Source organism: Quercus suber, unplaced genomic scaffold (genome assembly GCF_002906115.3).
Source record: "Quercus suber isolate HL8 unplaced genomic scaffold, Cork oak 2.0 scaffold_146, whole genome shotgun sequence".
Taxonomy (NCBI): domain Eukaryota; kingdom Viridiplantae; phylum Streptophyta; class Magnoliopsida; order Fagales; family Fagaceae; genus Quercus; species Quercus suber.
In genome coordinates this window covers 958822-985687 of record NW_027069607.1, presented here as the reverse complement: position 1 = coordinate 985687, position 26866 = coordinate 958822, and the positions used below count along the sequence as shown (strand labels likewise).

Here is a 26866-nt window from a genome sequence, read left to right as displayed (position 1 = left end):
TGTATTTTTGAATTTGAACTTTGGTCTTGTCTTGAACTTGAAATAGACATCAAAACATACCCAAGGCACTCTATGATTCTATAACTTAGTTACATATGGTTAAATTGGGTCCTAGATGCCTCTGTTGCATCAAGTAGATACCTTGCCTAATTGTCAAGTATTCTTCTTTTAATAATAATTTTACTATTAACTTTTATTACTTGGTTATTCTTCAATCCAACACATATTTTGTTCTTATCAACTTTTTATTAAATTGTTGTTATCAATTTAACACACGAAAACTGTTTTTTTTTTTATATCAAATTAATACATGTTTCAGGTTTAATATAAAATAACAATTTTGAAATATAGTAGTCTTATGTTCTTATCAACTAAAATTATCAAAAAAAAATCTATATATCACATCACCCTGTTTAGATAAATTTAAGTTGGGTCTACTAAAACATGGTGGCAAGTATATCTCTCATTTGCTAAAAGGAAAAGGTTGAAAAAGAATTAAAATTACATAATCCAGAATTCAAAGGACTTCTATGTCCACAGGCATCCCTCTTATTCTACTTGAAGTTGAAGCCTTCAAGGTCTGTCTTCAAGTTTTTCTGTGTTTATGGTATTAGCGCGTCTATCATGAGGCTAACTATGAGCATTAGCATTGCTTATTATCTCTTTTGGGTTTGCGCAAAATCAAACACCTCAAACTTGAGTTGTCTTACATTAGGCTCCCCATAGGCCGTGTATACCTTGCTTCCATTTCTTTCTTGTTTTTTTAATGCTTGAAATTTCGATTCTTCTTAATTATTGAATTGGAGCTTCCAATCGAAAGAAACGTTCTTATCCCTCAAATAGTTCTATTTGTTATAGAATCAAAGTGATCATTTTCTTTGAAGACTTGTTATATATGGCTTGACAATCAACAAGCTTTTCTCTGTCTCGAGTAAGGTGTTCAAACAAAACTACTTTTAAATTTTAATATTCTTTTTTCCCATTAATATTTTTGCTAACAAAACCACAATTTACTTACAACACATTATTTTACAGTTTCATTAAATGCACATTGAAAATTAATTCATACACCTTATATCTAGTACATTTAGTCACTAGTAGATAATGTCCTGCACAATGCGCAGATATTTTGTAATTTTATTTAACAATAATGTTGATTTTTTTAGACCCATATATAATGCTCGTTTTGTTTATAGTATTTATGATGCTTCCTCACACTATTGCTGAATGCTTTGAAACTCCATCTTCTTATTTCATTTTTTTTTCCTTGTCTTAGAAGTAGTTTATGACTATTGAGTGGGTTTTCATTGCAAATCTAGATATATGAAATTGGAATTGTATATTTCTTAAATATTTATAGGAGATATTAGAAATTTAATATTTAAAATAATAAAATTACATCTAGATGAAAAGTAGACTTTATTTTGAAAATGAACACTTCCACATCACTCCATTCTCAACATCAAACCCCAAGATTCCAATCTCTAACACGTTGTTCATTATCTAAATCATACAAAATCATTTGTGTAATAACATAAAGAATATGTGATCAAACAAAGAAATTTCGCTTAAAGAGAAATGGAATTGTATAGTTCTTAAATATTTACAGGAGATATTAGAAATTTAATATTTAAAATAATAAAATTACATCTAGATGAAAAGTAGACTTTTTTTTTTAAACCGAACACTTCCATAATCACTCCATTCTCACCATCAAATCCCAAGATCCTAATCTCAAACACATTGTTCATTATCTAAATAATACAAAATCATTTATGTACTAACATAAAGAAAATGTGATCAAACAAAGAAAATTTGCTTAAAGAGAACGTGACATCGGACAATACTAATCAAATTTATCTATCTTTCACTGATAAAATTTATCATAATACATGAAATATATCTCACTTTATCATAATTACCTATAACACATATCCTTTTGGTACATTATTTCTTTATTTTAACAAAATTTGTCTCACTTTTATTGATAAAGTTGTTAAATTACCAATTATCCAAAATGTTTACTATTGAGATATGATAAATTTAATCATTTGACCATATATTTCTAACATTTCTCCTCATGTGTAGACTTAAATTCTCTTTTAACAAGTCCAATATGTTAGATTTTAAATGTGAGGTAGAGTAGAGGATAAAAAATATCACCTAGTTGAATATTCTATCTTGTTCAACTAAGACACTAGTCAGTTTTTTATATAGCGGGATTAACTCCAGATCTTTTATTCAACATTAGAGACTTTACAGTTGAATTTACTAGAACTTACAATAAATTTTATTAATAGTTTTTAAATACAATATTCTTGTTGAATCAAACACATTTTATGTTCTTATCAACATTTTTTTTTTGAATTGCTGTCACCAATTTAACACACCGAAAAACAATTTTGTATAGTCTTTTGTTCTTACCAACTAAAATTATCAACAACTTTAGTTTTTGTCAGCTAAAATTATCAAAATTTTATAGTAGATCACCCTATGAGATAAATTTGAAAATCATGGTGGCATTTATATATCTCATTTGTAAAAGGAAAAGGTTAAAGGGAATTAAAATTACTTTCACGCATACATAATCCGGTGTTCAAAGGACATCTATGCCAACAGGCATCCCTCTCACGCTACTTGAAGGTCTGTCTTCAAGTTGGTTTTTATTATTATTATTATTATTTTAATGTTTTAGAATGTTTCTAAATTGAGTAATGAGGCAAGCAATAAGCATCAATATCGTTTCCCATTATCACTTTTGGATTTGCACAAAATAACATGAGATGTCTTACATCTTAAGTAGTGCATGGTGGCTCCAAGAATTTATTTTAGAGGGTTTGTTAAGAAACTTAAATTTAATAAAATTTAATAAAAAAAGAACTTAAATATATTTATTTATTGATAAAAAATATACAATACATGAAGTTTTACAATCTTCTTTTACGAATTTTTATATCTTAAAATTGTTACATTTTATTATCAATTGTCATTATCTATTATTTTCAATACGAATGTAAGTGTGACTATTTTATTTTGTTAAATTGTATGTCCCATTTAAATATGAAGATATATATATATATATATATATTGTGGAGAAGAATATGACGTTACGCAATTAGTGGAACATTAAGTGAATTTCATGGAATAGAAGAAAGTACTTTTATTTGGTAAAACTAATAGCCAATCTTTTTTCCCATAAAAGGAAAGTGAAGTAAATTGTTCATTTAATTAACTGAAAATAAATATATAAATAAATAAGAAGTGTACAAGAAAGAAAATTGAATACCATGATAATTGTGTCTTCCAAATTAAGTTTGATTAGAGTTCCTATCTGCTATGGGGATTCTTAAAAAAATTTCCTTTAATTTGGAACAACTCATACATGGATAAAATTTTCACATCATCAATAATTTAAACAGATACAAAAATTGTGATGGTCAAAATTAGATGTGGATGACCTGGAAAATTCTAATTTACTAATTTCAAAATGGATGATTAAAACTATAAGAACTTCATAGTGAAGTTACTCTAAGAATTATGCGGGGCCTCAATTCATATCTTACACCTCTAATCCTATCAAAATCACACACAGTCAAGATTAATCTGTGTGTTCCACTTCCAAATCTATCAAAATCGCCGTGAAGATTGGGCAATTGGAACAAAAGATTTGCTTTCTGCATTGTGTTTAGAGTTTCAAAGTGTACTATTTTTCTTTTCCCCTTATTGCTCATGACTTTCTTCATGTCCTTTTTCAAATGTGCTGTCATCTACAGAAGCAATAGGGGTCGAAAGGCCATTGACTTTAACGCTTGCACTGTTGTTGTTATTGTCGCCATCCATAGGAGACGTAATAACAATACGGGTCAAGTCAGATTCTGAGGGGCATTCTGAGGGTGCTAGTTGAGTTATCTTCTTCATCTCCCTGCCTTTACCCCACAGCACCACGTATAACCCGCATACAATCAACGCGGCTCCTATAATGCTATCATTTGAAAGGCAAAATCATTATTTATTTTTGGGTTCAAAATAACATTATACGAGATATGAATTATCAAATACCTCATCAAAAGTTTAGCGAAAAAAAACTAAAGAGAAAGGAAATCCTTTGTTACTTGTAATTCATTTCATGATGCAATCAAAAGATGCATTTAAATAATACTAGTAATTAGGGGGGAAAAAGAAGAAGCAAGAGTGTTACTATTCTCCTTTCCGGTAAAGGATTAATAACATAGGAACAATTTTAGTATTCCTTAAAATTTTCATTTCAACTATAAATAAACTTGGAGAATTTATAGAAAAGTATATGCTGAATTTAATTTGAATTTCTTTGTACAATTTCAAACCTAATTTAATCAGCATTTATTTGGAGTTGGGTTGCTGTTGTTTTCTTTAAAAATATGAGTTCTAACGAGTTTAAATTACTATAGCTTAGTATTATATTATTTATAATTCTAAAAACCAAAATAAAAATATAGATTCAAATGACCTATTATACTATAAGTTAATTATTCCATTATTTTATATTATATATAAATGGGGAAGAAACGATGGTAACACAATTTCATGTTTGATACATAGAGGTAATTAAGAGATTGAGTATATAATGAACTCAAATCTTCAAAAAGTCATACTTTCTTTGTCTCAATTTGTTACTCTTCTATTTCATTTTAGGATATTCCAAAAAAAATTCCTACTTAAAAATTTAATAAATGAATTTCTTAACATACCATTTACTTTATTTATAAAATTAACAACACTCCTTCGCTTTAAGTTTAAATTAAAGAAGGTATTTTGAAAACTTGTACCCACTTTTATATATAATACAATAGACGATAGACCTAAAAATTAAATAATGTACCTTCCGATGTGCAACTTTTCGTCTAGTATTAGAGACCCCATAATGGCAACTAAAATAAGCATTAGAGGGCTGAAGACAGAGACAAACAAAGGGCCTCTCATGTGCACGCACAATGCAATGAATGTCACCATGAGTCCAGAAGCCACAATTCCCTAAATTAAACATGAGTCAAATTAGCAATAAATAATCAGTATTAATGTTTCTCCACTAACCAAAGGTCACAAATTACAACTTGCCATTAAAACGTACCGAATAGGACACTGTAAGCAGCCTAATATTCCAACCCAACTTCCACTGACTCCAATCCCTCTCCGTGCATAGGGCAAAAACAAACGCTTGGATTGTTCCCATTATACTCATCAAAGCTGTGCCAGAGTAATATGATGGATATCTCTCACTCATTTTAGCCTGTCTTCTATCAATTAATTAGTAACCCATAGAAAGTAGCTAGGAAGCACTAAAATGGAAGGAACAAAATTTTGGAGATTTTTTAAGTGGGGTTTGAGAGAAATTATTACGTTCACCAGGAGGACCACTAACGTGGTCTTTCCTGACCTTCCAACCAAGAAAATGTTGTTATTTATGCATATGTGATATCATCCGGTAATTTTTATTTTTTATTCCTTGTACTGATTAGGAAGCTCATACATACATTTGCATAAATGACATCATCTTATTGGCCAGAGAGGACCACATCAACAATCCTCCCATTGTAAATAATAATATAATTTCTCGGGGTTTGAAGGAAAATTATTGAATACTTCAGGAATACCATAAATGAGTACTCCCCCTCTCACATGAATTATAAGTCCTGTCATAAATTTAATTAGTGAGACTTACAGTTATATAAGAACGGAAAAAACGTATTTATGGTACTCCGAAAGTACTCAATAATTACCTAAGTTTTAATAGAAATAAAAAATAAAAGAGGAAGAAGCAATAAATGTTATAATAAAATAAGTAAATAAAAAAATTAACAAATGGCCTAAGAGTATTTGTTACTTGTCAGCGAATCATTTTAAAAAACAAATTTATGGGAAAAGAAAGAAAAAATTAAAGTTTTGTCATGACCCATAAAATAAAAAAGAAAAGTCAAAAACCACCTAAATTTAGGCAAAAAAATTTACACTTAAAGTTTTCATATTGTGGTGAGTTATCAAGACAGTCGGTATATTTTGATATTTACATCAGAAATCTACAAGATTCAAATAACTTACTTCCAAGTATCAAATTATCAAAAAAATATTTTCTAAGTGTGAGAGTAATGTGAAACATTTTTTGTAAGTTCTAGATAACTCTAGCAAAGCTCTTTTTTCGTTTTGTTATTTTGAGATTAAGGGATCAATTTTTGTTTTTGATAATGATTAAGATTAAAAAAATGTTTCAAAAAAAAAAAGATTAAAAAAAAAAAGTTTTCAAAAATCACCTGAATGATTAACCAGAAGGCGTACGACATACAACTTCCTACAGCCAAAATACAGCCCAAAAGGCGATTACTATAATCAGCTGCCAAATGTCCATTCTGACCGTGTTGAGAGTGATGCAAAAGGTTCGTATGAGTAGACCAAATGTCAATTTCTGCGCCTTTATAGAAAGTAAGCAGCATCGCCCCACCTATTCCCATTAATGTTCCCATCACTTTAGCCTTTCCTTCTATTGTTCCCAGATTTAGCTTCTCCAACCTGTGCAGATTACAATCAAAATCTATACAAGTTTACCATACAATGCTATAGTTGATTAATTTATTTGTCGCCTTGGATCATATTTTACACATGTAGTAACAAAGTTTTAGCATCACAAAATATATTTCTTTTATAGAATTGATTTGAGAGAGAGAGAGAGAGGGTCATACCCAAATGGGACTGCCAAAATGAAGGTGACGGCAGGAACAAGATTAGCTATGGCTGAAGCAAAAGTTGCAGATGTCAAGGCTAGGCCCTCAATATATAAATTTTGAGCTAATGATCCCCTGAAATATTTTAGTTGTCATTATTTTAGATCCTCATCATGTAGGTGTAAATTAATTAGGGAACTAATATAAGAAGAGGTATGCAATTTACCCAAATAGGCCACAAAGAAATGATTGGAAGAGTACTGCCCATGTCAACTTTGGTCTGCTTTTCCTGCCAAAAAAAAATAAGATTATACATGAGTTAAAACACATGGATCTCTAGTACATAGATGAGTACAAAGGCAGAACCTTTAGTTAGAAAATTGTGATTTTTTGTTATAAAATAAAATAAAAGTTATTGAATAGAATATCAACTTGTGGAGTCTCTTGAAATTTCCAGAGAGTAAGTAATATAAACAAATTTTAAAGGACCCTCTCAAACAAATTTTGAAAAGCCAATACCAGGCAGAAATGAAAGCTTTTGAAATGGTGGAAAATATATGAAATTATAAAGGAAAAACTTAGGACCACGTTGATGGCTTTTGATGAGAAGAAGCAAATAGTACTCGCCAGTCACCATGCATAAAATATTATATAAATTATGATCAAATACTATGATTTGACGACGTTGATTGCTTTTTGGAAGAAAGAGATCTAGAAGAAATAGAATAAAAATACTATATAACATGGATGGTGGAAGTGTCAAACCACTGAACCAGTACCTTTCAAGAACAAAAGCGAGAGGAGCAATAAAAGCTGATGCGAAAAGGAAGCGATAAGCTACAATAACCCTCAGGTTCATTCCATCATTTACGGCAAGCTTGTAGAACACATTGACCCCAGCAAATGCAAACTGGACCACCACCATTAAAATGGTCGGCTTCAACCCATGCAATACATTACACGCACTTTCCATCACCATCAACGTTGCAGCCCACTAGCTCTACCAAAATTAAACAATCTTCAGGTAGAACAATACAATCAATCATTCAATCAAGAGGCAATCCTTTTCTTTCTTGTTTGTTTGGAATATTAACAAAAAAAGGGGGGGGGGGGGGGGCCTATATTCCATGCACAAAACAACCTACTTTTTTATTTTGAATTTTTAAGAAACTTGGAATATTTCAGAAAAAATAAAAAAAAAANATTTCTGCGCCTTTATAGAAAGTAAGCAGCATCGCCCCACCTATTCCCATTAATGTTCCCATCACTTTAGCCTTTCCTTCTATTGTTCCCAGATTTAGCTTCTCCAACCTGTGCAGATTACAATCAAAATCTATACAAGTTTACCATACAATGCTATAGTTGATTAATTTATTTGTCGCCTTGGATCATATTTTACACATGTAGTAACAAAGTTTTAGCATCACAAAATATATTTCTTTTATAGAATTGATTTGAGAGAGAGAGAGAGAGGGTCATACCCAAATGGGACTGCCAAAATGAAGGTGACGGCAGGAACAAGATTAGCTATGGCTGAAGCAAAAGTTGCAGATGTCAAGGCTAGGCCCTCAATATATAAATTTTGAGCTAATGATCCCCTGAAATATTTTAGTTGTCATTATTTTAGATCCTCATCATGTAGGTGTAAATTAATTAGGGAACTAATATAAGAAGATGTATGCAATTTACCCAAATAGGCCACAAAGAAATGATTGGAAGAGTACTGCCCATGTCAACTTTGGTCTGCTTTTCCTGCCAAAAAAAAATAAGATTATACATGAGTTAAAACACATGGATCTCTAGTACATAGATGAGTACAAAGGCAGAACCTTTAGTTAGAAAATTGTGATTTTTTGTTATAAAATAAAATAAAAGTTATTGAATAGAATATCAACTTGTGGAGTCTCTTGAAATTTCCAGAGAGTAAGTAATATAAACAAATTTTAAAGGACCCTCTCAAACAAATTTTGAAAAGCCAATACCAGGCAGAAATGAAAGCTTTTGAAATGGTGGAAAATATATGAAATTATAAAGGAAAAACTTAGGACCACGTTGATGGCTTTTGATGAGAAGAAGCAAATAGTACTCGCCAGTCACCATGCATAAAATATTATATAAATTATGATCAAATACTATGATTTGACGACGTTGATTGCTTTTTGGAAGAAAGAGATCTAGAAGAAATAGAATAAAAATACTATATAACATGGATGGTGGAAGTGTCAAACCACTGAACCAGTACCTTTCAAGAACAAAAGCGAGAGGAGCAATAAAAGCTGATGCGAAAAGGAAGCGATAAGCTACAATAACCCTCAGGTTCATTCCATCATTTACGGCAAGCTTGTAGAACACATTGACCCCAGCAAATGCAAACTGGACCACCACCATTAAAATGGTCGGCTTCAACCCATGCAATACATTACACGCACTTTCCATCACCATCAACGTTGCAGCCCACTAGCTCTACCAAAATTAAACAATCTTCAGGTAGAACAATACAATCAATCATTCAATCAAGAGGCAATCCTTTTCTTTCTTGTTTGTTTGGAATATTAACAAAAAAAGGGGGGGGGGGGGGGTCCTATATTCAATGCACAAATCAACCTACTTGTTTATTTTGAATATTTCAGAAACTTGGAATATTTCAGAAAAAATAAAACAAAAATGAAATTAACAGAAGGGAGCGAATGACTCGTGGGGTAGTTGTGTTTTGAATAGAGAGGAGAGAGTGAGAGGTGTTGTAAACCAAAGAGATGGAAGTGAATTAAGAAGTGAGAGAGTTTCAGGTTATTTATTGTTATCAAAATACTCATCACTGTACAGTTGTGCCCTTTGCCTCGCGTCATCACATGCGTAGATGCTGCTTTCATCACCTACTTATTAAAGCACTCGTGCAATTTTTAGAGAATAGTGGTGAGTGTTCTTGGGTCTTTCAATTCAGAGACGTAGACGATTTACATTAAGCTTCATATAGTGCGGTAGTTACACTTCATTCAAGAATAAGTCTTGTGCCACATAGTGGCACAACAAATGCTATAATTCAGATACCTTTTTACCAATTACAACTTGTTATATGGACAAGTTGTGATATTTGTTGTGCCATTTTATATGGCACAAGGCTTATTCCTTCATTCAACTTTATTTATTAACTAGGTTCATTTAATACAGATCATTTTTTTTAAGAAAGAATACATATCATTTTTAAAGGAATACGAATGTTATGTATTATTTTTTTGTATTTCATCTTATGTCCTATCAATTGTAACTTGTCTTTTTTTTTTTTTTTAATTTTGGTTACTTTATAAAGAAAGTTATACAAATATATGACAAATTATGATTGGTCGAATATAAAGTAGAAGACAAAAAGTGGTACAGAGAATTTGTATTTCTAAGTAAGAAAGTTTTATTTTTTATTTTTTATTTTTTTTTTAAGTAGCAGCAAAAATGTTCATCCACAAAACCGCTGTGGAGTTTTCACCACGTCACCTCCTACGTACGTTTTATTTCACTTACTTGTGGTGTGCTTCCAGGCATTGTATGGCCACAGCTTTAAATTTTTTTTTTTTTATAATTCTTTTCACCACTTGTAAGGTGTGATTTTAAGGTTGATTTTTAGATATATAATAATTATTTTTACTTTATTCATTATTCACATCACTTTATTATAATAAAATTCTTATTTTATATTTTGTTTTTCTAAGATTTTTACATTGTAAACTAAACAAATGTGTATACATTTGCAGAAAGTATATAATATTATATACATTTGTTTAATCTACAACGTAAGATCTGCTATACACTAAACACAACATTTCACATCAAAATAAACTTATAAAAAAAATGTTAAATATTTTAGTGCTCAATTTATTTGGAGTTTGGCTTCCCTTCTATGCTCCCGTGGATTGCACCAACCCTCACCTTTTATTGGTAGTGTGAGTATGTGAGATTTCACTTTGTCAAAGTTCAATCTATAAATCATGATGGCCCCAGTGACTTATATATCACGGGTAGCTTATTTCTTTGGTAGAACTAAAGGGTTTATCCAATCTTAGCCTTCCACGAAAAAGAGAAATGTGTATCTAGATTTTACTACTACTTTATATGCTTGATCACCTAATACAGAATAGGAGAACTGGGATTTTTTATTATTATATCATATCATGTAATAATAACTAGATTTTATCTACCATGTTTACCTCATGTATTTCAATATTTTAACTGTTACATATATATATATTGTTTGTAATAATAAGTTAATAACATACTAAGTATCTATTTAGAATCTGCTTATTTTGCTGAAACTAAAAACTTTTTGTGAAAAGTACTGTCTAGATAAAAGTAATAGTTTACTGAAATAGTACAATAGAACCCATGAATAGTACTAAAAAGCCTACAGTAAGGCTCATAAATAGTAATAAAAATAAGCTAAATAGTAAAATAAGCTGGCAAAATTAATCATACTAAACAGACACTAAACATTGATATATAGCGGTGACTAGTATGCTTAAAACATTTTCAACAAAATTTTTGTTTGGTTAGAAACTTATGCGGTCTTATATGATCTTTTTATTAGATGTGGTAAAACAGGTTAGGATTCAACAACTCAACCTAAATTCCAATTTTTTGACAGGAAGTAAAAATGGGTTAATCCGTAATTTGACCATTTTAGCAGGTCAACCAGATCTGACACAACTAACCCGTGGCTCAATCCTTTTTTTAAACTTTTTTTTTTTTTTTGGTAAAACAAAATTATGATATGTTTGGTTTAATTACTTGTTTGTTTGGACTTTACCAAAAAAATGTCAATTTGTTTTTAGAGAAGTGCTACGTCCATAACATTTTCACAACTAATCCTAATTAGCAAGTTGTTACAAGTTTTTTAATTTAAATCTACCACTGAAATTGTTTTTTTACCCACTAGTAACAGCAAGTAATAATCTGCCACATAAGATTTGTTGTGAAAATGTTATGGACATAGCCTTTCTCATTTTTTAAACATTTTTTGAATACCGCCATTCAAATATATAATAATAATTCCTCTCAAATAATAATAATAATAATTTTATAATAATAATAATTTTATAATGGGTCTTGTTAATTGATCATTTTAGAAAAAAATTTATACAACTTTTATGGAAATTATAAAAACAAGTCAAAAAAAATCAATTAATTTTTTTCCCATAACAAATATATACGTTTTTTCTCATAAAAAAAACTACATGATTTTTCTTTTTTTTTAAATTCAATTGAAAAATATGGCTCAACCCGACCCTCCCCATTTCTAGCCCACTCAAAATTACCTGTTTTGACTAGACCTAATTGACTTGGCCTACCCGTTTTGCCACTTCTAATTTGTATATCATATAACTTAAGGGATTTTCTTTTATTTTCATTGATGTATATCATATAACATGCTTTAATCCTTCTACCACCACTGTATAAGTACATAATTACTAGGGATAATTACACTTTACTCACTTGTGTTTAGGGCAATTTTTAGGGAAAATTATACTTTACTATCCTAAATTAGACCAAAAGTTACAATTTGCATCCTAAATTTTCAAAATGCAAAGTTAGTACTATAAACTATAACACCACATGAAAAGACACAATTACCCTACTTCTCAATCCCTTAAAAATAAATGAGATATTACACTTTATCACCCTAAAGTATACTAATGATTATACTTTGACCTAAATTTTAGTTTTCCATCTAAACTAACTACAGAATTGACAGGGGTGAAAAATGTAACACAAGAATAGTTTAAGGCACTAATTGTGTATTCTGAAAGTCTAAAGTACAAAGTGTAATTTATGATATAATTTAGGGTGATAAAGTTTAGTTACCCTATTTTCATGTTGTGTTATGTACTTTATTTTATTTTATCATTTCAAGTTTTTTTTTTTTTGGTTATAAGGAGTTTGATAATTAGATTAAGGATAGCATAGATTTTTAGGTTGGTTTTTGAATAAATCTTATCTATTTATAGTAGATAGAGATTAGTTTCTCTTTTGAATAAAAATAAATAAAAACATGAGGTCCAATTTTAAAAGGACAATTGAAAGATCTTAGAGAAATCATAGATATATATATAGACAAAAAAAAAAAAAAAAAGCATCAAGATATCACAAAAAACCAGAAGAAAAATTTTCAAATACTTGTACAATAAAGTAAGGTATAATAATAACAATTGATATAATAATAATAAGAAGAAGAACAATTGAAATCTGCAATTTTGAACAAGTCGAACCAATTTGAGAGATCAACTATACTTTGACAATGGGAGAAGGCAATGTTGGAATTAGATATAGCTTCATTATATAAAAACTCCAAGTTTTTCAAAAAATTTCCTCTAATTGTTCCTCAGTGCAGTAACCCCACGCATTATCTACGGTGGTATTGGGGTTACTACAAGAATGGAGTTTTGGCCCTTTTGAGTTGAATGATGACCCAAAGATATATTTCAATGATTTGAGACCCGAGTCAAATATGGGCTTGGAGATTGATGCTGTTTGTGTAATTAAGCACAGTGATCAAATTTGGGTTTTCAGCGACCGGGTCCTATGATTTGCGCGCATGTGCTTTCTCGATCTCTTACAGTGCAAACCATCTGTGTGTACAGTCAGGGCGTGTTTGTATAAACTAGATGCATATAAATTGCTGACCGTAGAAATGGTAGAAGACAAATTTCTTATTTTGATCATAAATTGATGGACAAAATTTAGTTATGAAATTGATTGTATTCTTAAACTACAATCTTACTTAATATATTTTTATTGAAGATGAATTTAAACAAATCTACTATTGGATTACATTTTCTTTTTATATCATCTATACTTTTAAAAGTTTTAGAAAATTAAAAATCAATACCTATGTCATTAATAAATTATCTAAATTACAAGTTTTTGTAATTTAAAATTATGCATAAAATATAATCTTATAGATTATATAATAAATAATATCTGATTGTCATAAAATTTGACGTGTATTAAAAGCTTAAAGAAGTTAAATTTTTGAAATATATAGTAATATTAATAATATTGAATAAGATTATATCCTTAAGTTACAACCAATTTTGTAACTAAACTTTGTCTTAAAAAAATTTATGAATGAGCTAACTAGAGCATCCATATTTTGGGAACTAGAACTTAGATAAGGATCACCAGCTGCAACAGGTCCCTCTCCTTATGCCCTAAAGGAGGAGTCATAACAAGCAGATTCAACCTTAAAGAGATGAACTGTTGATTGGGATACAGTTTGTCCTGATCGGCAGTTTAGTTGTCTCTTGAATCGCTAATTGGCATTGGCTTATCCAATGGATTCCAGCTTTCAAGGGGAGCTCTTGATACTAACCATGCAGAGCAGAAACCTTGATTGACCAGACATGAGTTTAGTGGATACTGTAACACAAACTTGAATAATTAAAGCATGCACATATATCTTATAATTATAGTTAGTTCAATAACTTATTTTTAAACTTACATAATCCAATTTAAGGTATATATAAATATAATTAAACATTAATTTGTACATATAGACAAATCATATTATATATACATTAATCAAGCTTCATACTCACAAGTCACAAGTTTGTTTATTTTATTATCACATTATTATATTTGAGCCTAGCTTGTTTAATAATCAAGAGTTTAAACTTAAGTATAAGAAGTAGTTTTCAAAGCGGAATTCCTTTACAGCCTTATGTCCTCCAATTTCAAGGATGCCACTTTCCCTTTGAAATTACCCTCCTCTTTCCTTTTATGTGTGTGTATATATATTTAAGTAAACTCTCTCCTTGTTTCTTGGCTTAAAGAAAAGAGTAGCTATCTAAGTTTCTCACATTTCTTTTAACAAGATATGTAGTTGTTATTTGTTTGCATACAATGAACGCACATGCACACACGTGCGCACAAAGAGAGAGAGAAGAGTGTCTGTTTGGAAATAGTTTATTTAGCTGAAAGTCTGAAATTGAAAACTTTTTGTTGAAAGTACTGGAGATAAAGTTAAAAGGTAACTGAAATAGTTCAGTGTGATCTATGAATAATACCAAAAAGTACAATAGGACCCACGAATAGTAGGAAAAATAAGCTAAATAGTAAAAAAAAACTGATTTTTTAAGCCAATGCCAAACGCACCCAAACAATAACGAAAGTATGACAGAAGAATAACAAAAGTATGGCAAACAAAAAAAAGCAGTAGTAATTATTAAGTATTTTAAGTATAAGGAGTAAATTAAAGCTATATTCCGAAAGTACCTAATAATTCTCTAACAAAAAATAAAGTTGAATGATGAGTTAGTTGAACTTATTCCTCTAAAAAAGAACTATATTAATAAATTATTAAAACACTTTTTTTCTGCATTCATAAAATTAAGTTCTCTCTAGAAAATAGCTAGCATCAAAAGTGGACATTATCCATTGTTATTAATCTTTAAAACGTAAAAGCTTCTAACCCTACCATTAACCTATTAATCTTTAAAATTAACTGAAAAGCTTCTAACCCTAGTACAATTAACCGAACACTTTAATAGAGTCTTGCTCATCTTCCTTCAATGGTGACAACAGGATGTTCAGCTCCCTCTACAGCCTTTACTTCTTCATCAGTAGTGGCACACTTTGATGTATTCTGCACTTCATCCTGCCAAAAGGAGTGGAAAATAAGAGTAAAGATATAATAACTACACTACAATGAAAATAAATAAATTAATTAAGTTTCCCTTACATTCAATTACACCAATCTCAACCTTATAATTTTAAATTAAAAAATAAAACTATGGGCATCTATTACGTTTGCTTCAATCTCAACCCTTAGTACTATAAGTTAAGGAAAAAATAATCTTAAAAAATTCAATCAACCGTAAGCACAAATTACTTTACAAAATCTACTTTTAAAAGCACAAAACATTATAGTTGTTCCTTCACTTAATCCATAATAATTAATGAATGATTTGTCAATTTGGATGACATTACAAAATAGATAGATCAACTATGCTTCTTAACCTTTTGAAAACGAGTTTTATTTATTTATTTTATAAGCAAAACAAGCTCATCTACACGTACATCAGGATTTTGAAGCCACTACAGTAAAAATCTGGTACATATTCCAACCGGAGTCAAAATTAACATTAAAGGAAATAAAAAAATAACAAAATGTTATCAAGAAGAGAAAATTAAAATAATAAAACAGAGCAAAGCAAAACAAAAGATGTTAAAACACATAAAGCCATAAAGGTTTTGCTTCTTTTTTTTGGTGTTGTATGCAAGGGTCCATGTGTATAATCGAGTGTTCGTTCAAGAAAGGTCTAATAAATCAGGAAGAAAAGTAATAAACAACCCAAAAATTAAAAACAAACAATAAAATTAAGTGAGAAATTATAGATAGAGCAAAGAAATAAACAAGTATAAGATTATTGCATCAAACAATATATACATAAATTAAATGTTAAAACAAAGATATCACTAACAATTAACATATATAATAATGAGAAAAGAATGTTAATCTATCATAAGTATAATAAACTATTACCATATTGATTAAGGGTTCTTGAGACGGGCAAATAGTGACACTCTCATTGGCGGCCATTGGCTTTTCAGGCTCAGTTCCATTGTCAATTGAGATCTCTGCCTCCTTTATATTCTCTTGGACCTTTTCAGTAGCCATGCACTGATGGCTTTCCTGCTCAACTTTAGGCTTTGAGGACTTGCCAAGCTTCTTAGGCAGGGACAAGTTTGCACAAGCACCAAGATGATTTCCCATGGCTTCGATCAAAATCGAACGATATGTTCAAGGATAACCAAGAGAGAGAGAGAGAGAGAGAGAGAACCAATGATTTTGAAAGAGGCAGTTCAAGGTAGCTAGGGTTTGGTTTTTATACAAAAGGGTTTGTAATTGTAAGGTTTTCGCGCTAAGATTTTCAGAAAACCTAGAAAATTTCGGGGGTTACAGATACAGTCCTCGTTTATGTAGCAGGTTACTAAATTATTACTACTTTTTCATTAACTTTTTATTCAATTGATCATTTATGTCTAATTGTCTATTATACCATGACTGATTACAGGCTGTAAAATAAGATCCATCGTTGAATCATTGTTTAGGAGTATGTCAAAAGAGAGAAAATCTTCTTAAAAATGGAAATTATTTCCTTATATAATTGCGTGTCTCCTCGATTTTCTACGTAATTCCAGTGATCTATTTAGAACTCTCTTCCCTTAAGATGGTTCCACCTCAAATGCCCACAGAGAGAAGCACATACACTGATACACATTGGGTGTTCTATCAGGCAGTAGTTATTATTAGGACGGTTATATATATATATATATATAAGTTTTTTTTTTCTTTAAATTCTTAGGGTTGTGAGGTTTTGTGGGGACTTTTTCACGTTAATGGACCAAAGCCCGTATAGGTAAGGAAGTTGGGATTGGACTTGTGGGGTTATACTGTAGGCCAATTTGTGCGCAAATCAGGCATGCCCAATACTTAAACGGCATGGGAACAATACGGCAAGTTCGATGCAACTAATGTCATCACAGCAGAATAACTATTACAATGAGCACAACAAAAGAGATTACAACAAAGCGACTTTTATAATAAAGTATAATAAAAGAAACTACCGCTAGACAACTAATACTGCAAATAAAATAAAAGACAATACAACATAACAACTGATACAACAAATAAAGTAAGGGATGTCACAACAGAATTATTAATTATGTGAAACACTACAGTAAAATAAATAACAACGGGAATATCAAATAAGCTAAAATATGTCGTCGCAGGGGGAATAACTACAATTCTAAGCAAGTGCAATAGTGCTAGCACGCTCTCCCATTCCTAGGCCAAGTCATTCAGTAGGAATGGGTCCAAGAAGGGAACCAAACGCCAACATGAGTAACCTCGTTACAGGTTTCTACCATTGAAGTTACTTGTGCTAGAGAAATGACCTAAATGGTTTTGGGTTTCGATTTATAGAGTTTCAAAGAGTGTGAATGTCAAGAGGAAGATAAAAGACGGTCTACTAGTGCATTCCTCTATTTCTACTGTATCCTCTCTTCCTTTTTTTTTTTTTTACCCACTTCCTTTTTTTTGTTCTCTAAATCTAAGTTTTTTCTTACTCTTCTCTTCCTCCCTCCTATTCATGGCTACCTCCCTTCCTTTTATATTGCTTGATTCCATGGGATTTCTCCCTTTTGTTCCTAAGACTTCACCAACCATTTTTGGTTTCTTGCGAGCATCTCTCCAGGATTATCCAATAACCCGTTCGTTGCTCGGCCACTACCTACTGCTAAAGGTGTGCTTACTACACCACTCTTAATTCCAGGATAAAACTCCTTTCTGCCTTACCCAAATGGATAAGGATTGGAGGCTCTCTCTTTGGTTACCCCTATGGCATGCATCAAGTGGCCCCAACACATTGCTTCCCTCTTTTGGGTGAAATGCCATCCTAACAAGGCATTTTCCCTAAAAAGAGCCTCAGCAAGAACCCTAAAATAGAGTCATTTTCTCCCCACCACCAAACCACAATCTTTGAATCCTTTGACCAAGGACCTACCTCTCCTGTATTGGCTGGGTACAAATAGGTGGTGCTCCGGCCCTTGTGTGACTTCCACTATCCTCTGCGTTTGTCTTCTTTTACTCCCATGTCATTTCTGCCATTCTTGCCTTATCTCATTATGCTACATGTCCTAGGTTTGTGCTTTTCCCGCACTGTGTGAAGAGTGTGGGTTCTTGGGCTTATATTGCCTCCTTTTATTCCTTCATGGGCCTGGGCATTGTCTTGGCAGAAGCTTCTGCCCGTCCAGCCTGTTGCTCCTTTTCTTGTCATGCCCTAGGCCTGTTAGATGTCATTCTTACCATGTTGGCCCATTAGATTTATTACCTCTTCCTTTGGGTTTCCATGGACCATTTACTTTACTTTTACCTCTTGTTATACCCATGGGTTTGCTGGCTGTCATTCCTGTCATGTTGGCCCATTGGATTTACTACCTCTTTTCTTGGGTTTCCATGGCCCATTTACTTTGCTTTTGCCACTTATTGTGCCTATGGGCTTGCTGGCTGTCATTCTTGCCATGTTGGCTCATTGGGTTTGTTACCTCTTTTCTTGAGCCCTCATGGCCCATTTACTTTGCTTTTGCCACTTATTGTGCACATAAACCTTTTAGCTGTCATTCCTGCCATGCTGGCCCATTGGGTTTATTACCTTTTTTCTTGGGTTTTCATGGCCCATTTACTTTACTTTTAAATCTTCCACTTCCCTTTTTCTCTCACCTTTCCCTATTGTTAGGCTTCTTCTACCATTGGGCTTTTTGTAAAAAAATGGACATCGATAGGTTTGTATTTTTATTTTTGGAAAATTTGATAATCAGAGGAAGGATTTGAATCAAAAATATCTTTTTTGGAGAAATAACGGGAAGTGCTAACCAATTAAAATACAAAACACTTGTTTGTATGTGTTTTATTTATTTTAGAGAGTTGTTAAAAAATAAAAGCCTAAATAGTTTGTGTCCGTAAGTAATATAAATATATATATATATATATATTACTCTTTCCCATAAATTCACTGTTGTCTCAAATTTCAATTCTACCATTATTTACATTCAAATAATTGAAAAATTATTCACTTTGACAAAAGGAGTTGTTACCATGGTTTTGAAATCCAGACTGTTCAAAAAATTGAAAAATATAGAGGTTCAAAGTTTTTAAAATCGAACTAAGGTTTTAACCCCAAAAGATTGGTAAAGTGGTTTCTAAGGCCTCATGATATCCATGAGATCTTAAATTCGAAACCTCTTATTAATATCTTAAGGCCTCCCCATGGGATTTCTCTTTGTAATAATCTAGTGTGTGTAGGACAATCAGGATGGGGGATTGCATACACCCGAGTGAATAGTCACATACTCAAACAAACGTATATAGATATTGAGTTTTTTTAATATCAAGGGAGTCAATACCATGATGGAAGTCATTTTAATTTAGTGAAGGTGATGAAATACTTCAATATTAGTCAATATTAGTTTACCATTCTAGGATTATTGTGAATTTGTGAATATTCATATGAAATTAATATACTTAACATTTTTGTTAGAGCTCAATATTCTACTCTTTTTTATGCAAGCCTATGTCGAAATTATCTTGAATTCTACCTAAGCCCATTTGACTATCCAATATATATATATTTGCCCAAACCCATTTGAATAGTTAAACGTTTATGAAATTAACAAAAAACAAAATCATTAGAGCTAGAAGAGTGGCAGACATTGGCTCATCTGCCCATTAAAGATTGATTAAATACTAGCAAGCCCAAGACAATTTAAGAAAAAAGTGTTTGACAACCAAGCATTTAGTGCGTCAAGTAGTCCACCATTTGCAACATCCAATTGAGAGAGAGAGAGAGAGAGAGAGAGAGAGAGAATAAGAAGAAGAAGAAATGGCAATGCAATCTCAAGGTCTGGCAACATATAATGGTGGTTGAAACTTCAATAATGGTTGTAAGTACCTAAAAAAATATTTCTAACCTGAACCTGTGAGAATCGTCCACAGTTTTTATACCTAGGACTCTAGGAGGTTCAAGCGTGGTTCGCATTGTCCATTAACTATTTTGCATAGAACGGTTTTTGGGTTAAAAGAACCATCTTGGTGAACAATTCCCAGTTAATCGAATTGGACTGTATGATTTAGTCTAAGTTTCATAACCAAGGTCATTCCTCGTCTTGCAGGGGTGTATGTCCTATCATGGATTAATAGACAACCCATTTTGTAACCTTAATATAACTTTGTGAAGAGTGATTCAAGGTTTGATAGCTCTGATTATGTTTGTGCCCATTCCTTGAGAGAGCTAAAAAAAAGTTTTGTTTTTAATTGATTGGAAACAGAGGGTTTTTGGTCTTTTAAATTTGTGCTACTTAAGCAATACACACACATTCAAGTCATATGCTTCATAGTTTCATCCAATTTAATTGTAAAACTAATATCAAGACCTAAAGTGTAATAATAATGATAATTTAAGGTGCAAATAATGCATTCGAAGAGTTTAAGGTGGTAAAATGTAATTTTTTCAAAATATAAATAAATAAATAAGAGGGAGTAGTTGTTAGTTAAAATTCACATGGGCATTAATCTAGTCTAGTTTATTAAGCTTTTATAACTAGGAGGTTCTATCTTTTTCTTTTTTCTTTTCTTTTTAGAATATTAAGTATTTTTAACACACATATAGGAAATGAAGAATGTCTGAAAGAAACTGATAGTGATATATATATCTAAAAGAGCCTAACTGGGAGATTCTATTTAGTCTATGTAATAAATGAGTTCATTTATAGGACCTATGTAATTAAATTTTGACCGTTGTCCAGCAAATTTTACTTCTTTTCATCCTTCGTGCTCATTTAATTAGCATCTTTTTTTTTTCTTTTTTTCTTTTCTTTTTTTCTTTTTTTTTTCTGTTCAAGTACTGCTTGCAAATATTATTTAACCTTAAGAAAAATACTAAAATGCTATAAATACTCCCTCTCTCTGCTCTATTCGAAAGTGTGCGTCCAAAATTTTTAACCTATTAATAAAGAACCTTTTCACCATTATTCTATTGTAATTATACAATTTCCAGATTTTATATAACTCTTTAAGCATGCTTGACTGCCTTGACATATACATTGTTCTAATTTGCTTAATTTAGAAATATGTACGAAGTAAGGCCAGATATTATGAGGTATTTCATTTGGTCCAGTTCTTCAATTTCTTTCTTCTCAAATTTAGTGGGTGACAGTAGATTCTAATTAGTTTAACTAATATTTCAAAAAAAAAAAAAAATCAGTGCAACTAATAAAGTATTTCTTTTCACAACCATACTAGAGAGTTTACACCTTTATTCTTCACATTTGCTAAGGTTTTTTTATATTACTATTGATAAATTGCACACAGGCTCATACATGAACAAAAAATTATCAATGGAGAAGGAAAAAAAAAAAACAACCTTTTGGAAAAACAATATTCTCCAAGAACTAATGAACAACAAAGAAACTGAAAAGTCTCAATTTCTACAACCAACCCAATTTATATCTTCTATCAGAAGAAAATGGACACTAAAGTTGCATTTTCTTGGGCCACTGTTACAAGCCCTCTTAAATTACATTGATGCACTTTGCAGGTTCTCACTTATCTGCTTATTTCTTGGCTTCTTTTGCATGCGTTGCAGCTGGAGATGCTTTCACTGCTGATTCCCCCTTTACCTCCCCAGTCTTTGGGGTTTCTTCTTTTTTCACTGATGAGACTTCGGTGGTCTTCTCATTTTCTCTAGTTTCCTTTCTCGGGGTTTCTTCTTTTTTCACTGATTAGACTTCCTTCCTCGGGGTTTCTTCTTTTTTCACTGATGAGACTTCCTTCCTCGGGGTTTCTTCTTTTTTCACTGATGAGACTTCGATGGTCTTCTCATTTTCTTTAGTTTCCTTCCTCGGGGTTTCTTCTTTTTTCACTGATGAGACTTCGATGGTCTTCTCATTCTCTCTAGTTTCCTTCCTTGCTGGGGTTTCTTCTTTTTTCACTGATGAGACTTCGGTGGTCTTCTCATTCTCTTTAGTTTCCTTCTTTGGGGGTTCTTCTTTTTTCACTGATGAGAATTCAGTGGTCTTCTCATTCTCTTTAGTTTCCTTCTTTGGGGGTTCTTCCTTTTTCACCGATGAGACTTCAGTGGCCTTCTCCTTCTCTTTAGTTTCCTTCTTCGGGACTTCTTCTTTTTTCTCTAATAAGACTTCGGTGGTCTTCTCATTCTCTTTAGTTTCCTTCTTTGGCGCTTCTTCAATTTTCACTGATGAGACTTCGGTGGTCTTCTCATTCTCTTTAGTTTCTGTCTTTGGGGCTTCTTCTTTTTTCTCTAATAAGACTTCGATGGCCCTCTCAGTTACTTTAGTTTCCTTCTTTGGCGCTTCTTCATTTTTCTCTGATGAGACTTCAGTGGCTTTCTCATTCTCTTTAATTTCCTTGTTCAACGTTTCTTCCTTTTTCTCTAACGAGACTTCGATGGTTTTCTCATTCCCTTTAACTTCCTTGTTCAAGGTTTCTTCTTTTTTCTCTGATGAGACTTCGGTGGTCTTCTCAGTCTCTTTTGTTTCCTTCTTTTCTTCTGTCTGCTAATAAATTACAGAGATCATTCCCAACACATATAAACAACCTTCTTTTGCGTTAAGCATGTCCAGGTGGGACATGATTAAGTCATAGATAAATAAAACAAAGAGACTCCATTTGTTCAATTTATAAAGTTTTTTTTTGGTTGTCTAATAAAGGATTTAAGTTTGAATTTCATTTATAACAAAAATTAATTAGTATTTTAATATGATAATAAAAAAAAAATCATCGTAAAGTAAACATTATAGGTTCAAATCCTATAATAATTAAAAATAAAAATAAAATTTTAAGGTAAACATTCCATTCTAATTAGTTCAATTTATAAAGTTTTTCACTACTTCATTTGTTTCAATGAAAAAATTTATGTGACAATAGTTTTTATCATTTTTTTTTTTTTTTTTTTTTTAATTTTACCTCATGCAACTAAATAAGAAAAACAATTATATCTTACACAAAACTAAATAAGGGAAGTCATCAATAACGCTAAATAAGGGAAGTCATCAATAGATAATTTTCCAACTCATTTTAGAGTAATTCTTAGGTACTCCTAAAGTACGAAGAATTGTGTTCTCTCCTCTCACATTCATAGTGGGGTCTACTCATTAAATTCATAGTGAGTTCCACCATGAATGTGAGAGGAATGAGCACAATTTCTCCATACTTCAGGAGTATCTAAGAATTTTCCTTCATTTTAAGGTCGCTGCCAAATATAGAAAAATGAAATAATTTTCTAGAAAATGATTCATTTTCTAGAAAATATTAATGTCAAAACAAATAGAGAGAGCTAAATGTGACCCAAAACAAAAAAACTTAAAATTCATATCTGATAAAAAGATATTGAGTAGAGTTATAGCCTACACACACATATATATATGCTACAACTTCACTCAATATTTTTTTATCAAATATGAAATTTGACAAATCCACCATTAGATTACAATTTCTTTCTAAGCCCTTCATTCTTGTAAAATTTTCCGAAGAACAAATATAAGTAATTATACCATCAATCAATTTTTTTAATTTCAAGTTTTTGTAATATAAAATTATGCATAAAAAATAAGATTATAAATTGAATAATAAATAACATCTGATTAACATGAAATTTGACATGCGTGTTAAAAATATAAAAAAATATGCAATTTAATAATTAAAATTTTAAAATATGTAGTAATATTAATTTTTTGAGTGAGTATTATAATATTAGGTTATAACCAAGTTTATAACCAAACTTTGTCTTTTATAGAATATTTATGATTATGACTTTGATATACACATTTTAAAAAAGTAAAAAGAAAAAAAAAATCAATATTTAAAATATCAAGGTTGATATGAATTATAAAAAATAAAAAGCGTATGTAAAAAAGTAGATGTGAGAAAAACATTGCTCATATATGATATACCTTAGTCTATCTAAAACAATAAAAAAAAAAATTTGAAAAAAAATTATATATGTAGAATACCTTATTGCTGAACAAGGAGCCAAGAGACGAGACCTTGTTGTCATCGGCAGGGTTGACGCCACCATCAGTCTGTTTTTCAACATTTGCATCATCTTTCTTCACTTCTTCTATCTGAGGCTTCACCTCCTCCTTCACTACTGTCTCCTCCTCAGCCGGCTCTGGTGCCGGAACCGCATCATTGTCACCCTTGGTTTTTGGTAAACTACCACAATTACCCATAATGTATATGTTTTATTTATAAAAATGAAAATAAAAATATATATATGTGTATATATATATATATATATGAATACCCAAGAAGTAAATTAATTATTGAGAAGGAGTTCTTGCTTCGCTTTAGATCTTAAATTCTCTTTCACTCCCTTGCTAAGCAATTATATATGTTTAGCAAGAAGAAAAAGAATTTTTGGAAAAAAAGAAACAAAAGCAAAGCAAGAAAAGAAAAATGATGTGGGAGACATATGGTGGTACATGAGATGGTTTATAAAGGGTAGTTTGATTCAGTTTCAGGTGCCAGACGTATTTCATGGCTTAGAAATTTTTGAGGGCAGCCAACCGTTGCTATTAGTTGGATTATATGTATATTTAGCTCTCGTTCATCAGTTGTATTCTTAACAGCTGTGTGATTCTCAATAACAGCCTGTTTATTTTTTATTCATTCATCAACCAACTAATTTCTTTTTCATTTTCTTTTCAAATAAAACATTAATAATTATATTTCTCATTGATTGTAATTCACCTAAATATAGAAAAATATTTCGTCTGGCTCTTGTGAGCTTTGGATATGCGGTTTTGGCTCTTCAAGGCTTCGAACATTCCACTACTGTCTCTGCCAATTGTATATTTTTGGCGGATAAAGTTAAGAGAGGTGTTACGTTCACAATATATTTAAAATACTTTCATAACAAATCATAGATAGTAAATTATTATTCGTTCTGATTTGAATTTACAACTTAAATTACTTTTTTGCTCACCAATCACGACCAGTAATAACTTGCCACTTAAAAACTTTTTGTGAAAATGTTGTATACATAACTTTTCCTTAAAGTCAAAGGACATAAGAAATTGTATTGCAATTGAACCAACAAGATTCTCTCGTATGTCTAGATTCAAGAATTCTTAAATTTATTGCAATTTTGTTAAGAGTCCAAATTTGGTAAAAATATGGGGTAAAACTCATGCTTTATACATCATCCATCACATTATCATTTTACTTAAAACTCAATACATCCTATCACACATAATATAACATCTCAATAAATTCACAGTTAAATTGAATTTTCAAATGGATGTTAGAATTTGATTGAGTGTGGTTGTACATATTCTTTAATATATAATATAATGATGTGGCATATTAGGATTGGAGGTGTAAAACTTGAATTTTATACTACATTCTTATTGAATTTAATCTATTTTATAAGTAGTATTAGTATATATGAAAAGTCCGAATTTGGTAAGAATGGAATGTAAACATAGGCCAGAGCTAGGGGGTGCCAAGGGGGGCCATGCCCCCCTTACACAAAAATGTATTCACTGGTCCTCTTGAGAAAATTTCTTGGCTCCACTATTGAGTATAAAACTCATATTTTACACCATCCAATAAGAAATTAAAATCTGTGAATAATATGATGATCTAACATGTTAGAATTGGAAGAGTAAAACTTTAGTACTTATAGAATTTAATATCATATATATATATATATATATATGTAAAGGAAAATCAATTTATGTCAAAAGAAATAAGAAAATAACAGTTGTCAGGTATGTTATGTTATATAATAATCGAGTTTGTCTAGTGCATTAGTGGCACCCGACGATTTGAGAGGGAAGTGAATATCGTTCGTACGTGCCTCTTGATGAATTTGTAGATACTGTATCTATTTATGCTTGCCTCTCATGCTTAATTATGACAATGCCATCATCATGTTATATATGTTGTACATGTTGCCATGTAGTATTACTCTTTCACAAGTCACAAACTAGCTTGGGATTTTATTCTGGATCTTTCTAATATTACAAACGATGGATTTCTTTTCAACTATTAATTAAATGGTATGTCTTTTTCTTTTCTTTTTTAAATTTTTTATAAGTAAGCCAAGAAGATAAGTGGATCATACTTAAGGTCAATATGTTGTTTGCATTTTAAAAATAAATAAATAAATAAATAAGCAAACATACACAGATTTTCAGAAGTTTCAAATTAAACTTTAAATTTACAACAACAAAAAAATTAACTTTAAACCATATACCCTTTTCCAATAACATAATCACGATATATTGATATGTCTTTTCTTTTATATTGTTCTTTTCAGTAATGTGCTATTTGTTTTGAAGTAAAATATTTTTCGGAAAATATTTTACAAATTTTATGATGTTTATTGTTTGGGTGTAAAATTTTACTGTCTAAGTGTAAAATTAAGTAAACCAAGAAGAGAAGTGGATCACACTTATAGGTAGATATGTTAGCAGTCAAAAAAAAAAAAAAGAAACCACCTTATATTTCGAACTCCATTGTTTAGGAATGCTACTAAATTAAACATATTTTTGGAAGTATTAAATTATTTTTCTAAGAAAAAAAAAAAAGAAGTCTATTAAATAATAGC

The 26866-nt window shown here is 30.9% G+C and overlaps 4 protein-coding genes across 5 annotated transcripts in view; all 4 read right to left on the bottom strand.

The window, feature by feature from the left end:
* LOC136061048 (WAT1-related protein At1g25270-like) overlaps nucleotides 1-748 on the bottom strand; it is a 10371-nt gene extending 9623 nt beyond the window's left edge. The window contains exon 1 of the mRNA XM_065777016.1: nucleotides 738-748. Coding sequence (XP_065633088.1) covers nucleotides 738-748 — 11 coding nt within the window. The remainder of the gene's footprint in view (nucleotides 1-737) is intronic.
* A 2583-nt stretch (nucleotides 749-3331) lies between these two features.
* On the bottom strand, nucleotides 3332-7748 carry LOC112007393 (WAT1-related protein At1g68170). The gene is made up of 7 exons (XM_024039738.2): nucleotides 7472-7748; nucleotides 6919-6981; nucleotides 6711-6827; nucleotides 6285-6540; nucleotides 5108-5266; nucleotides 4859-5010; nucleotides 3332-3982 (listed from the first exon to the last, which is right to left on the bottom strand). Exons 1-7 carry the CDS (start codon nucleotides 7669-7671, stop codon nucleotides 3721-3723), a joined length of 1209 nt encoding a protein of 402 aa, XP_023895506.1. The 5' UTR covers nucleotides 7672-7748; the 3' UTR covers nucleotides 3332-3720.
* A 125-nt stretch (nucleotides 7749-7873) lies between these two features.
* Nucleotides 7874-9217, bottom strand: LOC136069001 (WAT1-related protein At1g25270-like). Its single transcript, XM_065777015.1, has 4 exons — nucleotides 8935-9217; nucleotides 8382-8444; nucleotides 8174-8290; nucleotides 7874-8003 (listed from the first exon to the last, which is right to left on the bottom strand). The coding sequence occupies exons 1-4, from the start codon at nucleotides 9132-9134 to the stop codon at nucleotides 7874-7876; spliced, it is 510 nt and encodes a 169-aa protein (XP_065633087.1). The 5' UTR covers nucleotides 9135-9217.
* A 12391-nt stretch (nucleotides 9218-21608) lies between these two features.
* On the bottom strand, nucleotides 21609-24701 carry LOC112005244 (uncharacterized). Of its 2 annotated transcripts, none has more exons than XM_065777000.1 (2): nucleotides 24264-24701; nucleotides 21609-22808 (listed from the first exon to the last, which is right to left on the bottom strand). In XM_065777000.1, exons 1-2 carry the CDS (start codon nucleotides 24480-24482, stop codon nucleotides 22014-22016), a joined length of 1014 nt encoding a protein of 337 aa, XP_065633072.1. In that variant the 5' UTR covers nucleotides 24483-24701; the 3' UTR covers nucleotides 21609-22013. The 2 variants fall into 2 exon arrangements, with proteins under 2 accessions (XP_065633072.1, XP_065633073.1); XM_065777001.1 differs by having other exon boundaries at nucleotides 21609-22805; nucleotides 24264-24699.
* Nucleotides 24702-26866: the final 2165 nt, after the last annotated feature.